The following is an 18115-nucleotide window of genomic DNA, read 5'->3' on the forward strand; positions in this document are numbered from 1 at the left end:
CAGGGATAGACAGTATTTGGTCCTGCTATGAGGGAAGGGGACTGGACTCAATGACCTCTCAAGGTCCCTTCCAGTCCTAGTATTCTATGATTCTAAAAATTTGTGACTTGGTTCAGAATGTAATACAAATAACTGATACAGTGGAACTGATAGGGGGATGCTTGCCCAAGCCTTGCATGAGAGGTGCAAGGCAGCACCTGCTGTCCACAGCTGCTCAGGACTGCTATGGAAAATGTCAGACAGGTCTCTGGAAGTCATGAAATCCGTGACTTCTGCAATCCTAACTGACATTCTCTTAGTCGTAGATATCAGCAGTAAGCAAACAGTTTTAGACAGAAGTAAGTATGTAAAAATAGTTTTAAAAATGTAACCATGTAACCACTAAAACTCCTAGTGGTTACATGCACTGCAGACTTCCATGGGAGTGGTGCGGGGAGTCTGTGTGCACCAGGAGCTGGCTTATAAACTAGCTCCCAGCCCCACTCCTAGGGAGCTGATTGCACTGAGGGCTCTGCAGCATAACCGTTATACTGAAGAGGCAGCAGCAAAGCCGGCTCCCTGGGTGTGGAGTCAGCAGCCAGTGTGTAACTGTAATGGAAACCAATAAGCTGTTGTTAATCAAATACCCGTTTAAGCATTTACACTTTTGCATCCCTAAATAGAAGTAGTTACCTGTTCAGTTTAGTGGCCCTTTATTACAAAAGCTCCATTCTGCTTTCTTTACCAAGTTGAAGGGACAATGGGTTTATACTAATTACCTCATAAATTTAATATTTCTTTCACAGAAAGCAGCACGAACACTAAAATACACAGTTGCACATATGTACAGGTCAAAAGAAAAAAGAACACACTAAAAGATGATTATAAGCTTGCCAATATTGCTTCACGATACTGCCCTCTCCGATCTCAAATTTTCACAATTTTATCATCAGTGAAGTTATGAAGGCATGGTCAGAGTTTACCAGTAACAGCTGACCAACAAATCTCTGCCTTAGGAGTCTTGTAGTCTTAGCAAACTTACCCTAATTTTATAAGTTCAATTATCTTTTTTTCTCAGTCCTCAGCTGAAGGGTAAAGGTACTGGTGTAGCCAGATGTGTATATCTTTGTCATATTTGAATGAAAATGTATGTATTTAGAGATAATCTTGTTTCTCCCATATCTTCTTAACAACCAATATCTTCTTAACAACCAATTTTGATAACATTTGAAATGAAGTCAGTTTTTTTCTTTAGAGGTCCCTTCTATTGTGAGGCTCTAAGATGTAGCTTTGTTAGTTTATCCTTTAATCCGATACTGATAACACTTCCTTATTAATTTTCTTGGTACTATTCATTTTATATGCCAAAGGAGGAGTATCAGACACCAGCCAGAGCTGCTGGCTCCCCACAACCACCAGCTTTGCGGAGCTGCCCCTGCCGGGGGTGAGGGGAGGGGGGTATTGAGCGCAGGAGATGGCCGGTGGGATGCCAGAGCAGCCTCTGTCTGCCATGGCCCGGGCTCACTGCGAACAGAGGCCCCTCCGTGGGATGCCGGCACAGCGTCAGTCTGTGGAGAGCTTGAACCCCCCACAGGTAGGGGCTGATGCCATCCTGTGCTGCTGCCTCCGATCCAGAGGCAGCAGCATGGGATGGCAGGAGGCTCCTGGGAGTGGGGCTGTTAGTGCACTGGCTACCGGTTCGGCCCCTCCGGTACCATTGAATAATCGTGTAACAATTAAGATTTGATGTGGTCACATGACTATTAAACGACATCTAACATCCCTTGTAAATAAAAGCTTCCAGCATAATACCTCCCATCTCAGTTCTGTTCGTCCTAATAATTGGAAAGGATTGACAACCTGATGACTTATTTTCAAGACAGAAACAAAAATAAGAATTATTTGGAGACATGGGGAAAGAAGGGCATGGCAAAGAGAATAGCGGACCCTTGAATGGGAGGCACATTGACCTCAGCACATGGAAATTGATAAAAGAGACTGGGGGGAAAGAATGGAGAACTGTAGTAGGAGAAGACAAGGAGGGGCATACCGGACCCCTGACTTAGAGAAATAATAGAAGTATGGTGGAGTAGGCATGTAAGTGACTAGTCGGCTTACCAATAAGCAGGAGCTTATCGGTTAGCACTATTGACTAGTCGCATCGCCTCCCCTCACGGTGGCTCTGCAATATTAAGGGACAGGGGAGCTGGTGTGCGAAGTTGCTGGTTCAGTCCCTGTTCCCACAGTTTCTGATCAAACTTCAGAGACCTGCAGGAATAGGAACTGAGCCAGTGTCTTTGCGCACTGGCTCACCTGTCCCTTGCAATGCGGAGCAGCAGTGGCAGAAGTTATGCTGGGATCAGCTCGAGCCAGACTGCGTGCTGGAACTGCCTACTCCCATTGACCATTCAAGTACAATAATCAATAAAAAAATCTAACAACTACTCAGGAAAATAACCACATTTTAACATCCTTGTGGAGGGAAATATGGGGGTGACACAAGGAGCCCCTTAATGAGGGGTGAGTGAGCAGAGTTGATGAGTCTCTGAAACAAGGGATGTGAGGATGGTCCACAGGAAGCTTGAGGATATGTGGGAATTATATGCAAGGTTCCAGTTTTCTCCTTTCTCTTCATATTGGGGCTCTGTGTGCCCAGATATTCTCCCTTCTGCGCAGGAGCATCTGAAGCTGCTAGATTTACTAACCAGATGCATGGGGCTCCATGTGTTATGCATTTCTCTTTTTGCCATAATTGACCAATTCAGATACAGAGAAAAATGCACAAAAATAAATTCTGAAATGTGCTTTGGTGTAGCAACTAATGTAATGTGTGAACAAAACCATAGTAAGTGAAAACAGGTGGGGGTTTACAGTTGAGTGTTGAAGCACAGATCACTGAGATTCTACTGGTGTAGCAGTGGATGGATCAACTCTCTACCTTAAACCAGTTAAAACACTTTTTATACACAGATGCCAAACTTGCCAAGAGTCATGTGGTTAATTTGATGTAGTAGAACCATATACCTGTAAATTTTAAGGCCATATATAAATATTTGCAGAATTCAGGCCAAAGATATGCTTATCTTAGAAAACTATGGAATTTTAACACCAGAGATGATCTTATTGATTAGTAAGGTGACTAGCACAGCAAAACTGTATAGAATAAATTTATTTCTCTATTTATTAATTCACTAATATTACGTGCTTATGAAAAGGACAACAAAAAGCAACATTTTCAAATTTAAAAAATCAGGTTCTTTTGTGTCAACTAGTGTTTTGTCTGTAAGCATCTGGTATCCTAAAGTTGCCTATATAATTTATAACAAAATTATTCTTTTTTTTTAAACCTGCAGTGCATCACATGTGGTTGTGTCTCTTGTAGAAAACTATCCCAACTATCTTATTATAAATCTAGATAAGGTAAGTTTTTGTGTTTATTTCACATTTCTTTAGAGAGAAAAAAAAATCCGAATCAGTTAACATACGGTATGTTGAGAGTTTGCTTGATGTGGAAAACTTTACATTGGATTTTTAATTTTGTAAAATCAAAATTGGTTTGTTGGTATGTTTTATGTACTAATTTAGAGCCAGATCCAAAGCCCAGTTCTTGAAGCCCACCTCAGTTCCGTTAACATGTTCTTTATTTTTCATACCTTAATGCTAATGAAACAAAGTGTTTTTATTTGGAGTAGCCATGAGTTTCAAATCTGCTTCCCAGCCATGTCATGCTTTTGTCAGTGAGTTTGAAACACCTACTCCAGCCAACTTGATTGGTTAGACAGTGGTTCTCAACCAGGGGGAACATGTTTCCCTTGGGATACATCAGCTTATCTAGCTATTTGTCTAGTTTTGTAACAGGCTACATAAAAAGAACTAGCCGAGTTAATACAAACTAAAATTTTATACAAACAACTTGTGTATATTGCTATATATACTATGCACTGAAATGTAAGTACAGTATTTACATTTCAATGTATTTTATAGTAAAAATAAGAAAGTAAGTAATTTGTCAGTAACAGTGTGCTTGAGACACTTGTATTTTTATATCTGATTTTTATAAGCAAGTAGTTTTACGTTATGTGTAAATTGGGGATATACAAGACAAAACAGACTCCTGAAAGGGGTACAGTAGTCTGGAAAGTCTGAGAGCCACTGGGCTAGAATAAAAGTTGCTCAGTTGCAGGTCTCATCAAACATAATTACTAAAACCTGCAGGATTACTAAGGTAATCCTCAGAGCAAAATTTTTACAGAATCTTCATCCCCGCAAGTTCTTTTGCACTTCCATTATTAGGGAAGCAGAAATAATATTGTGACTAGTCAAAACATTTAACTTTCTGTGCTCCTTTGCCTAAAAATACTTGAAGTCACTAATAGGCCTTGGAGTTACAATATTAACCAATTATGCTCTAAACTTATTTAGATACCTCTGGGAATTTTTGTACAAATTTGAGTATGTAACCTGTGACTTGCCAGGGATGTATCCATTGAATAATAACAAGCTCTTTTGAAATCTTTGGATAATCTAGTTTTCAGCTACTTTTTGAAATCAGATGATATCTGAAAGATTAAGAGAAAATTTCATTTAAAGATAGCTCAGCTGACAACTTCCTTTTTTTCCCCTTCTCTATTTTGTCTGAAAATGTCTGTTTTGGTAGATTTCAATCATTTCTCATTTTTATTTGCCCATCTCACAATCATCTGTTTTGGCTGCCAAAGGATATCAGAGAACTATTTTATCAACAAAGTGAGTTTGAGCAAATGGATCAATTCTGCGGGACTAGGACTCTAAAATGTTGTTTAACTGACTTATTGCTAGATTTTTTTTTCAGTTACTAGATAATGACACAATGCACCTTTTAATCAGAGCAGATCAATTTTAAATAATAATCTTAGCACCATTTCCTCAAGATTGTTAGAGACTTTCTCAGTAAATAAGTAGGATCTAATAAGAATCTTTCAAGAAAACTCATCCTATGTACTAATATTCTGGTTTTTTCCCCTTTAAGCTGGACTATTGTGCAAGCTTGAAGAATCTTGAAACCATTTCAGAGAAGCAAAACTACAAGTTTATTCAGGTATGGACTTTTTAGAAGCAAACTAACAGCTTTTACATCTAGGGTTCTCCAGAACTGAGACCAGATTTGGGGGTTCTCTCTTTCTCTTCTGCTTTTAGTGCCACCGACTCATGGGGTAACTCCTCAAAAACTGTAATACATAATTAAATTCTAACTTTTAGTCTATAATCAAGCCTCTGAATCATGATGAATTATCTTTGTTTTACTCTTGTAACTTTTGGGGTAACTTCATGAATAGCGGGTGTATTTCTTGGCACAATAAGGAACACATTATTTTAAATCTTTTACCTGTTTTTGCAAATGCACGGGTTTGTGTAAAAAATAGGAACTCAACAATCTACAATAGAGTTATCAAAAATCCAGGAACCTTTGGTAACAAAGACTGAGTACAGTAAAACTCCAATAGTCCGGCATCCAATAGTCCGGCATCCAATAGTCCAGCCTAGTGAGTGAGCTTCGGCAAAAAATGAGTCACAAGGTAGCAGCAGCAGCAGCAGCTGAACTGAGCAAAAAGGGTAAAAAAAGGCTTAAAAAAACTAAAACATTACGGTATACTGTATACAGTATGTACAATAAAAAGGGTTAAGAACACTTCATTTACAGTATATAATGTATACAGTATATAATTATATAAATAAAACCAGTTTATAGTACCTCCTGATAGTCCGGCATATCTGATAATCAAGCACCATCTAGGTCCCATAGGTTCCGGATTATCGGAAGTCTACTGTAATACTCATGCACTTTAAAGAGCATTTAAAGAATGTGTTTTAGCTTTAAGGTGGGAAGATGTTAACCTAGTTCTTCCTTTGTGTGTGTGTGTGTGTGTGTGTGTGTGTGTTTTTTTTCTCAGTGCAAAGATAAATACAGAATAGTTACATTATTGGAACTATTGCCAACCAGTCGGTTACCCAAAACTGTGGACTCACTAGATCCTAGAATTCTCTTCAGATAATCTTCCATTTTTACACTAGGTGTCACTGTTCAGTCACATATTATTCATAACAATTCGTGGTTTTTATATATAGTATAGCTAAAACTTTTAAATAGCTTGGATGCTAATACAGATTGGACCTTTCTGGTTCGGTATCCTTGGGAACCGAGTTGTCCTGAATCAGGGAGTTTGCCGGACAGCTCCTCTCCTTGGGGCTTCCTGCCCTTGGCTCCACTAATGCTAGAGAACCCCAGCCCTGGCCTGGGCTCCCCACCCTGCTGCCCACACGCTGCCCCATGTTCCCCCTGGGTTTCTGGCCAGGACAGCCTGGCCATGGCCAGGACAGCCTGGCCATTGCCAGCCGCATTGCCACACAGTGTTCCCTGGGGTCTCCGCTGCCACCAGCCCCACTGCCACTGGGATTTTCATGGCTGGGACCATCCGGCCACACTTTGCTCCGCTGGGGTTTACCAACCGGGGCCCTGCTGCTATCAGGGGTTTCTGTCTGGGGCTGCGCCTGCCACCAGAAACCTCACTGTAGTTGGGGGTTCCCCAGCTGGGGCTGGGATTCCCTAGTTACCTGGTGCAGCTGAGGTACCTCGCTGGGGTGGAAGTTCTCCCGGCCGCTGCCTGGTCCAGCTGCTGCTGGTCCAGCCTCTGGGGTTCTCTCAGCTGGCTCCAACTCCCATCTCCCAGGCTCTTTGGTGAAGCAACGTCCATGGCCCTGCTGGCCCACAGATGTTGCCGGACCAGGGTGTCCCAGATTTGGGAGGTCCAAAGATATTTGGAGATATTTATTAATTTTTTATTGAAGATAATTTAGTTCCATATTGAATGGATAGTATAAATAAATAATCCAAAACCTAAAAACAAACAAAAAAATTATTCTTAATACATTAGAGAGCCTTGCTTGAAAAGCATGAAGTACATTTATATTTCCTTATTTTTAGGGGTAGATGTACTCTATCTAAAACTTAATCACAGAGGAAAATCAGAATCTTAATGTCTAAACTACAGAAAAGCATAGGTTTTTGAATAATTTTTAAAAAGTGAGTGTGTTCTTTTCTTTATTTTTAACAGCGTTTTTGCTTGTTCATTGAAGATTGCATTTTCTTTTTCACATGGATTGTCTTAATTTGTTTAATTAACTTTTTCATATTCTTTCAAATAACAGAACTTTTGACCCCGTGACTTAGTTCACAAATTATGACTTCACATAGATTGTTTCATGGGGGAGTTTTTTTACTTGCTGTTTCTCTGATAGTTCACATTCCAATTAATGAAAATGCATATTAATTTAGGAATGTAGTAATGTAAGTGCTGAAGTACATTAATTAGGTAATTGCAAAGATGTAATTTCTGCAGTATTTTCTAATAGACTGACAGTTGCTCTTGCTTTTGCTCATTTAATATTTATTCTGTATAATTTAAAAATTATTTATTGACAGCAGCTTGTTCTGACAAGGAAGCTTTTGGTTTGGGGCAGTGAGGGAAATAACCTGAGATTTACTTTTTAATATGCATTTTATTCAATTAATGGTCCTCTGCTGTTTAAAGTTACATTTCTGCTACATGGCTAGTTTGATCTGTAAGTGTGAAGATTATCCAGTGTTTTGTGCTTTTAGCCTTAAAATGTGATCAGGGAACTGAATGACTTTTGAACATTATTTGGGAGTTTATTTTATCAGTTTATTGTAAGTATCAACAGTAGAATCAGTTTCTATGCAATCTTCCCTCATTAATTTTTAACCATAAAATCATAGGAGTTGTGTTATATGGTATTACAAATTGAACAGTGCATGACCTAATTAGGCAACCGACACAGCTTTTGGTTGGAGAACAAGTGCCTTGTTATTTGAAGAGCGAGTTAGGCATATATTGGTGGATGGGAGTGCAGCTGTCAAGGTCATGTGTTTACATCCAGAATTAAAATTTGGTGTGAGGAGAAAGAGGAACTGTATTAACGGAAATGGAATCTTTCATCATCCTGCTCTCCATTCCCTTAAACCTATTCAGAAAAATACTTTTTCATGAGATATGTAAGTTTCCAGTTAAAAAATTCCCAACTATAATTTAAGACCTTTAATTCAGGATAGCCAGAGAGTGTGGTAGAAGATTTAGAGTAGGGATGTAAAATCTTGTTTAATTCGTTAACTGGTTAAATGGGAGCAGGTTGGAGCAGCCCTCTCGCCAGCCACAGTGATGCTTGCCAGGTTACTATTTGATTACTCATTTACATCCCTAATTTAGAGTGTATTTTTACAAGATAGGTGGCAATGCGAAATAGTGCATTCTTCATAATTCTGAGCCAAATTGTAAAGCCCTTATTCATGCTGATGAGTCATTGAGGTGGCACTACTTTTATATAAGTGCTACATAACTTAGCTCTTTTGATTACCTTGCAATATATTTTTATATAAGCTATTCAATAAACCTAGACTAACATGGTAGTATACAAGTAATCAACAGGAATGCAGTCTTGCATATAGTCACAGATAAAATGAACAAAACAGACTCTATGCTAGTGGTCACCAACCAGTAGATCAGGATGTACTAGTAGATCTTGGAGCCTCTGACAGGTTATTGTGATTGCTTTGGCCAGGAAGCTATCAAGCGCTGGCACTTCAGTTGCCCCTTCACCCACTGTCATGCTGCTCCTGCCCTCTGCCTTGGAGCTTCCTCCCCCCCCCCCCCCCCCGGGAGCCTCCTGCTTGCTGTACAGGGTGTGGGAGGGAGAAGAGGGGGTGCTGATGTCAGGGAGTCCCACACAGAGAGAAGGGGATGGAGGGAGCTTGGCAATGCAGATCTCTGTGATTGTCTCACACTGTCTGGGTTGTGTGTCTGTCATTCTCACAAACACACACTGTCATTTACTCTCATTTCCTGATCCAACACACATGTGGGGGGTTATTGTTACTTTTTTTACTGCTTGCAAAGTGGGTTAGTTTTGGTTTTTGACTGGCCTGTGCATTTCATAATTTTCATTTCTCTGTCATGTTTAAATGTAATTCCTTGAGTAGTGAGTTCTAAAATGCCTAACTTGTTGTGGCTGGAGTCACTACCCCTGTGGTAATTGCTGCTCCTGGAAGCAGCAGGCATATCCCTGCAGCCCCTGAGAGAGGCAGAGCACGGGGTCTTTTGCCTGCAGACCTCACTTCTGCAGCTCCCTTTGATCAATAATGGGGAACAGTGACCACTAGAAGCTGTGGGCTCAGTCCCTGTAGCTGAGGGGCAGTACATGGTGCCATGGAGCCATTGCTGTACATGCCCACTGCTTTCAGGAGTGGTGCAGGACCAGGGAAGGAGTAAGCCTGCCTTAACTCCACTGCTTCACCACCCAGAAGCCATCTTAGTCAAATGGTGTCCAACCAGAGCCTGCTTCCTGAACCCCTGTTCCATCTCTGAATGTCCTCCAGCATGCAACCTCCTGTCCCAGACGTGAGTCCCAAATTCCTTCCCAGAGCTTGCACTCTGAAACTTCTCCTGGACCCCAGGCCTCCACCCTGGGCTAAGCCCGGAGCTCCTCTCACACGCCAAACCATGTGGCCCAAGACCAGAGCCTGCACCCAAACCCCTTACCCACCCTGGTGAAAGTGAGTAAGGATGGGGAGAGGAAGGGAGATGGAATGAGCAGGGTGAGGCTGCAGAGAAGGTATGGAGCAGGGATGGGGCATCAAAGAAGGGGCAGGAAGGAAGTGGGGCAAGGTTATTTGGGTTTGAGGTAGATCTTACATTGCACTTAAATTGAAAAAGTGATCTTGTGCTTAAAAAGGTTGGAGACCACTGCTCTATGCTGTTTTTACATTATAGATAAAATGTGGTACAATTAAGAATCATGACTCCATTATCAAAAACTGATGGATTGCTATGTTTTAATCTAATTGTTTTTTCTCTTTAGGGTGACATTTGTGAACCCCATTTTATAAAACTACTTTTTGAAACTGAGAAAATTGATATAGTTCTACATTTTGCAGCACAAACCCATGTAGGTGAGCACTGTTGCATGTTGTAATTGTAATACATCTACTAGATTTATTTAAACAAGTAATCTATTCCTGTTGTTGCTGTTTTCATTCCTGTTGCCTTCATACTACTGAACAACCAAAATTGTCTGTATCAACAAAAAGTAGCATGGTTAAGAATTGGGGTTTGTCAACATTTCCATTATAAATCTCTTTTCAGGGATTTACAGTTTAGTGTCCCCCCCCCCAAAAAAAAGGCGCCCCAAGGCAGAAACTAGGTGTTGAGAAGTCCCAGCTAGGGAGTAGTTTTAAAAACAAATTTTATCCATAAGCTAAAGACCTGCAAAATATAGCTAACTACCATCTCATGATGCTCATTGTTAGTGGGTTGTGTGGGTTTTTTTTTTGCATCCCTCTGAACCTTAATGAGTAGTATGCCATTACACTTCTTTTCTTCTTAGGTTCTAAGGGTGTGTCTAGACTACATCCCTCTTTCAACAGGGTGTGTCTAGATTACATCCCTCATTTTTTGAGGTTTACAGGATCTTTCATAAGAACAGCCATACTGGGTCAGATCAAAGGTCCATCTAGCCCAGTAGCCTGTCTGCCGACGGTGGCCAACACCAGGTACCCCAGAGAGGGTGGACCGAAGACAATGATCAAGTGATTTGTTTCCTGCCATTCTTCTCCAGCTTCTGACAAACAGAGGCCAAGGACACCATTTTATCCCCTGGCTAATAGCCTTTTATGGACCAAACCTCCATGAAATTATCTAGCTTCTCTTTAAACTCTGTTATAGTCCTAGCTTTCACAGCCTCCTCTGGTAAGGAGTACCACAGGTTGACTACACGCTGTGTGAAGAAGAACTTTCTTTTATTAGTTTTAAACCTGCTACCCATTAATTTCATTTGGTGTCCTCAAGTTCTTCTATTATGGGAACTAATAAATAACTTTTCTTTATCCGCCATCTCCACACCACTCTTGATTTTTATATACCTCTTATCATTTTCCCCGATGTGCATTACTTTACACTTATCCACATTAAATTTCATTTGCCATTTTGTTGTCCAATCACTTTTGGTGAGATCTTTTTGGAGTCCCTCACAGTCTGCTTCTGTCTTGACTATCCTAAACAGTTTGGTATCATCCACAAACTTTACCACCTCACTGCTTACCTTTCTCCAGATCATTTATCAGTAAGTTGAAAAGGATTGATCCCAGGACTGACCTTTGGGGGACACCACTAGTTATCCCTCTCCAATCTGAAAATTTACCATTTATTCCTACCCTTTGTTTCCTGTCTTTTAACCAGTTCTCAATCCAAGAAAAGACCTTCCCTCTTATCCCATGGCCATGTAATTTACACAAGAGCCTTTGGTGAGGGACCTTGTCAAAGACTTTCTGAAAATCTAAGTATACTATATCTACTGGATCCCCCTTATCTGCATGTTTAACCCCTTCAAAGAACTCTAATAGATTAGTAAGACAGGATTTCCCTTTACTTTTGTCGACTTTTGTCTAACAAATTATGTTCTTCTACGTGCCTCACAATTTTATTCCTTACTATTGTTTCGACTAATTTGCCCGGTACTGAAGTTAGACTTACCAGTCTGTAATTGCCAGGATCGCCACTAGAGCCCTTTTTAAATATTGGTGTCACGTTGGCTACCTTCCAGTCATTAGGTACGGAAGCCGATTTAAAGGATAGGTTACAAACCACAGATAATAGTTCAGCAATTTCCCATTTGAGTTCTTTTAGAACCCTTGGATGAATGCCATCTGGTCCCGGAGATTTGTTGACATTAAGTTTTTCCTATTTGTTCCAAAACCTACTCTAATGACTCTTCAATCTGGGACAGTTCCTCAGACTCATTCCCCACAAAGGATGGTGCAGATTTGGGAATCTCCCTAATGTCCTCAGCCATGAAGACTGAAGCAAAGAAATCATTTAGTTTCTCCTCAATGGTTTTATCATTCTTGATTGCTCCTTTTATATCTCAGTTGTCATGGGGACCCACAGGTTTTTTAGTGGGCTTTCTGCTTCTAATGTACTTAAAAAATATTTTGATATTTCTTTTTGAGTTTTTGGCTAGCTGTTCCTCAAAAAAGCCTTCCCTTTTCGACAAACCGTGTCTAGACTGCAGTTTTATTTTCGAAACAGCACTTTTTTGAAAGAGTGCCATGACGCGATTATGCAAATGAAGCATGGGAAATTCAAATCCCGGCTTCATTTGTAATTTCGAAGTGCCTAATTTACATCCCTCTGTCGAAAGAGGGGTGTAGTCTAGACTCACCCTGATTGTTGTCTGAAGCAGATGTGCAATTACCATGGAAATCAATGAATAATGTTAACATCCAGGAAAGTGCTAAACTCTAAAAGATTTTTTTTTAAATTTACCTTTAAGTGCCTAAATATAAACTAACATTATTCAATGGAATTGTCAACAGAGGGCATCAATATGATAAATTCCATTATTCAAAGGACTTTTTAAACTGCCATTACCTTCATGCCGCACAATAATTCATCTTCATTGGTACTGCTACTATAATTCCAAGTGAAGCAATTTCAGACATCGTCTATTTTCTTAAAAGCTGCCAGGTAGAAAAAAATATTTCTTTACCCTTTTTCTTACTCCCCAAGCCCCCCGATCCCTCCTCATTTCCCCAAAAGAAATTGTGCAGGTATTAAGTTCAGGGCACAGTTCATTTTTTGTCCATAATAGATTTAAAGTTAAGAATCACAGGACCTTAATGACTAGAAGGAAAGCTTTGTATCATTAGACTGAAATTTTCATTCAAATGTTGTTTCTTGCACTGCCAGTTTTTCAGACTAGGCCGTTAAAAGGTTGCATCAATGCTTCTTTCTCCTCCGCCTCACTCCACCCCCCCCCCCATGTACAATACATTGTACATCTTTATTACAAAAGCCTGGCTTTTTTGATTCTGAACTTTTTTTCCCACAACATTTAGATTGCATTTCACTGTCTGAAAATATCAGATTTAGTGTAAAGTCATTCATGGAACTTCAGGTTGGGTGATATCCTTTTTGCCCTGAACTCAGATGTGAAAACTGGTAATCCAGGGCTCCTACATGAAATTTTAACTTTTGTTAGCTTCTTTCTTGGAGAAACAATTTTAAGAATATTCCTTTGTCATTTCTTCCTCTTCTATAGGGAACAGTTGTTCTTGAACCCTGCACACCAGATGGGACTATTGATACAATAATTTGTAATAGATAAAAGTGTAAATGGTGGAGCATTACAAATCTAAAAAATTGTAACATTGTTATAATGCCAGGTTTGAAGTAGTCTTTAACACTATTCATCTGTCTGGCTATCATATATGAGCGAGAAAACAAAAGAGAACCAACACACACAAGGGCTACTAAGAGATTTCCAACTTGTGTTTACTAGGCTAGCAAATATGAATACCATAAAAGGCTAATTGAAAAGAGGATGCAGTTAAGGTTGAGTGTTCAACCTAACTCTGTTTTCATGCTTAAATACTTAATTTTTCTATTGTAGTGTGTTAATGCTGGGTTTTTTTAGGTGTTCATGCACATCAATAACAATTTTTTCCTGAAAAATGCTCCAGAAAATAGTTACATATGCACATAGTACAAAGTTGGGAAGTAAAACTTGCAAGCATCAAGGTTTTAATGTGACTTCTTTCAGTTAGTTTTAGTGTCTTATGTAATGAGTTGTTAAAACTAATGTTTCAGTAATAATAAATTAATGTTTGGATAGTTTATTTCAATCTATACTTATAGCATACTTGAGTTAGGCCTTTTGTTAGGCCTGGCTGTGTTAAAGTAAATTCACTTGAGTTACCATTTAACTTAGTTAACTCTTCTATAAAGGCAAATATAAGTACTCCGCAAACATTCATTCCTGGTTGTAGTTCACCCTCAAATTGGTTATGGTTCAATAGCAGGTACAAAATTTGTCTTGGCGCAAATACGGGGAATTTCTATATTTGCCTTTATGGTCATGTTAATTGACAGTCAAGTAACTCAAGTTAAAACCCCATTGAATACTCTCATCACCACAGTGCCTCATGAGCCCCTGCTCATTTTTATGTCAGATAATCTTTTTAAGGTCTTCAGTGCCTGAATGGAAAACTTTTTTCCATTCTCTATCCTAGAGAGATTACATTCTAAGCCACTCGTTCTGTTACAGATCTTTCATTTTGGCGTACTCTGGAATTCACCTATGTGAATGTTTATGGCACTCATGTTTTGGTCACAGCTGCATATGAAGCCTGTGTGGAGAAGTTCATTTATGTCAGCACAGATGAAGTATATGGAGGTAGCATTGATGAGGTGGGCTTGAAAACATAGTTGTATTTTTTGCACTCGAGTGCTTGTTTTATGTATATTTTTAAAATCTTATTTTATTCTGTTGAAAATTTTAATAACTTTTCCTATGGCGTCTGTGACTGGAGAATCTTATACTGCATGGGCTGTTCCTAAGGATGCTGAACTTATAAACAAATACTGATTGAACTAAAATATAGTTTAGTAACAGTCTCTTATTCATAATCTTTTCTCATTTGTATATTAAATTTAATACAAAATGCCTAGATAAATGGGTAGACAGTTTAAAAAAATGTATGTGAAGAAATAAAATGTAAGTTTGGGAAGAAAGTTATTAAATTTTTATCAGGGCTCTTTTGAGCCTCTTTATTTAAAAAATGTCTTGTTCTTTCTACCATTTTGCGCATTGTCTACTTACATTATAAGCTTTATGTGGCAGGAAACTTGTTTTACTATATATTAAGGGCTTCTGTAGATGGTAAAGTTACTTTGAGGCAAAGCCAGGGCTCTGCCTGATGGTGCAGGGCTACTGCAGCCCCAGCATGGTGGCCTCCCCACTTGACCCCATTTAGTCAGTTAACCAATTAAACATAATGTTCAACCCATTAACTAATTAAACAAGGTCTGTGAGTGAGGGATCATTTTCCAGGATAGATTGTAGATTGTCAATGACTTTTACAGATTACCTAGAGCAGTGCTTCTTCAGCTCTAGTCCCCTTTTTTACCCACGATAGCTTACATCCAAGTAAAACTGTTAGTCTTCTGGCATCTTAAAGACTACTTGTTATTTCTCTCTGTTGAGGGAAATTTTACTGCTTGCTACCCATTCACAACTTCTTTTTTAATCAGCAGGGAGCAGTGTACAACTGCATCCCTCTTTGATTCAAAGAAAGAGAAAAGGAATATTAATCCTCACAAATTTCTTAGTATAGGGATTAATCTATATGAGGTCTACTTTGCATTTATTTCCATTTAACTCTAATCTCTAGAGATACTGGTTTACACAAGATGGAAACAGAGACCTTTATCCTTTGAAGCTCTTTCATCGAGGTGAGGTTTTCCTGAAAGTGTAAGGATGTTTAGCCCTTGTGTTCTGGTCAATTTCCAGTATAGGCATTTATACTCTGCCTTAAATATTTCCTTTTGTTTTCAGCAGAATTATATATTATTCACTTCAGTATTATCAAACACCTGTTGTATTTTACCCAATTATAGTGGAAATGTTATTGTGACAATAACTTCAATATGAAGCTTTAAAAACATTCTAGTATTCTTTCAGATAAAAGCAGTTGTATTATGCAAGTTACCATTCTTTTTATTTCAGGAATTTGATGAAGCTTCACCCAAACGACCAACAAATCCTTATGCTTCATCTAAAGCAGCTGCAGAATGCTTTGTTCAGTCTTACTGGGAAAGGTATCAGGTAAGCTTATGTAGGTTTCTGAAGCAATAAGGCAGTGGTGGGCAACTTTATCTAGAGAAAGGGCTGCATGAGTGGCCCTTCTTATCTCAGTGGGCTGCAAAATTGTCATAACGAAGATGGTCTCCCGGGTTACAGTAGTTTTGTTAACTGTGCTTGCATAGCTAGAATTTGCAGGGTGTGCTATTTGAACTGTAACAGTGGTTTGATTAGATGCAGAGGGAGTGCACAGCTCTTACAGTCAATACTGTGTGCAATAATCAGCCACAACTCACTGTGCAAGAAAAAACAATATGGACAGAACCCAGCAGAATCTGGCAACCTTGCACATGGGCAATGGTACACAAAATGTCTTGTGGGCCATTTGTAGAACCCCAATGGACTGCACGTTATCTACTACTGCTAAAAGGTTTATTGCAGTTCCGTCCCTTCCATATGTATCAAAGGAAAATCTACCACAATATGTAAATACAGTGTGCAAGCACCCATTAGATCTGAATTATAATTATAAATTGAGTGTTGATTTTGACATAAGTGATAGGTGTGACGCATGCAGCCAAAAATGAGATTGAGAGATTCTTTATGGTAAACTTGTAGCAACCCTGGAAATATTTATGGTTTGGCTGAATATTAGAAATAAAGAAAACATGATAGTTTGGATGCAGTAAATTAAATAAGTTAGTGTAGAAAGACATAAAGTCTAGTAGGTAGGGGGAAAATACAGCAAAATAAGATAAGTAAACCCTGAAGAGAGGAAAGTGCAGCCCCAACCTGTGTCACCTGACTCTAAGGTCCAGTAACCAGTAATTATGTACTTATAACAAACGTAATAAAATAACCAGCGTTTTTAGGTATTTTTGATCAGTGCGTTTTCATACCCCTTTGGTATGCTATGCTGGAAAAGCACCTTTTAGGCCTGAATGTTATGTTTTATCTATTGCTTATAACTAGGACCCTACCAAATTCAAGGCTATGAAAAAAGGCTCCTGACAGTGAAATCTGGTCTTCTGTATACTTTATACTATACAGATTTCATAGGGGAGACCGTTATTTCTCAAATTGGGGCCCCTGAATGTAGGGATGTAAAAAGGCATTTAAAAATGCAGCCACTAAAAATCCTACCAGTTTAGCTCACTGCAGGCTCTGCAGTATAAAGCTGCTAGCCCTGCTCCTGGGGAGGAGGTTTTGCTGGCTGCAGCGAATCAACCTCCCCCGGAAAAGGACCAACATGGGCTGTCGGCCATGCTCCTGGGGAGGCTTTGTTGCAGGCTCTCCCAGAGAGCCAGTGTGTAACCTGTAGCGGGGGGCCAGGTGGGCCCACCATAGACATGGGCTCTCTTACTATCTAGCTGAGCGTCCCTGCCTGCAGTGGGCCCTGTGGAGCTAGAGCAGCCACCTGTCAAGGTAGGTGGGGAGCTGCTCCAGCCCCTACCAGTTAACCGCAAGCAATAAGCCTCACCCTTCAAAGGTGAGACTTATCAGTTAACCATTTACATCTTTACCTGACCCAAAATGGCATTGCAGGGGCATCATAAGGTTATTATAGAGGGACGACGGTATTGCCACCTTTACTTCGATGTTGAATATAGAGCTGTGTGGCCAGCGCATGGCAGGTGGCGGCTGTTAGCCAAGCACTTCCGCACCATGCTGCCCTTACTTCTGTGCCTCTACATTCAGAGCTGGGTGGCCAGAAAGTAGTGGCTGCTGACTCAGGGCCCAGTTCTGTAGGCAGCAATGCAGAAATATGTGTGGCAATACTGCAGCCCCCTGACAATAACCTTGCATGCTTCCTCAACCCCTAATTTCTTTTTGGGCCAGGATCACTACAATTACAATACTGACATTTCAGATTTAAACAGCTGAAATAATGACATTTACTATTTTTTAAATCATATGATTGTGAAATTGATCAAAATGGACCATGTATATGTAGGGGCTATTTATAATTGTATTATTGTTAGGGGTATAGTGCATATAAGGAATCATATTCTTTTACTGGTATGATTATTTGGTTACTATGATTACTACAGTTAAATTGGTATTTTGAATGTGAGAGATCTTTGGACTAATAATGTTTATGTGGAAACTCAGTCATGGTAAATCTTAATAAACTGATTAGAGAAATTATTTCGGACACACTACTATGTGATTCACATTTCTATTTAAATTAGATCAAAAGGATACTTGCCTATCCTATTATTAAAGACATTGCAAAACAAGCAGATATTTGTGAACATAGTGTCCCTTTTTTAATCATAATGGTAAACTTCTAAATTTTCATCTTTCTTCTACCAGTCTATAAAAAACCCCTCTGAATTCCATGGTTTATAAGTTAAGGCTAAACATAAAAGAAATTATATATTCCAAAGTAGGGGTGTGTTTGCTTAAACATTTAAATTATAAACTGTCTTGCTTCCTTCTTCATCTT

General features: G+C 39.4%; 1 protein-coding gene across 3 annotated transcripts in view; it reads left to right on the plus strand.

Moving 5' to 3' along the window:
* Nucleotides 1–18115, plus strand: part of TGDS (TDP-glucose 4,6-dehydratase) — a 30441-nt gene that overhangs the window by 1728 nt on the left and 10598 nt on the right. For 2 of the 3 annotated variants that reach the window (XR_012900576.2, XM_075918821.2), the window contains exons 2-6: nucleotides 3333–3399; nucleotides 4988–5056; nucleotides 9889–9979; nucleotides 14131–14273; nucleotides 15592–15690. Coding sequence is in view for 2 of the 3 variants with exons in the window: in XM_075918821.2 (XP_075774936.1) it covers nucleotides 3333–3399; nucleotides 4988–5056; nucleotides 9889–9979; nucleotides 14131–14273; nucleotides 15592–15690 (469 nt within the window). In the remaining variant the exon portion in view is untranslated. The remainder of the gene's footprint in view (nucleotides 1–3332; nucleotides 3400–4987; nucleotides 5057–9888; nucleotides 9980–14130; nucleotides 14274–15591; nucleotides 15691–18115) is intronic. The other variant, XM_075918822.2, reaches the window with a different exon arrangement.

The sequence above is a fragment of the Pelodiscus sinensis genome, chromosome 1 (assembly GCF_052426305.1).
Source record: "Pelodiscus sinensis isolate ZL-2025 chromosome 1, ASM5242630v1, whole genome shotgun sequence".
NCBI lineage: Eukaryota > Metazoa > Chordata > Testudines > Trionychidae > Pelodiscus > Pelodiscus sinensis.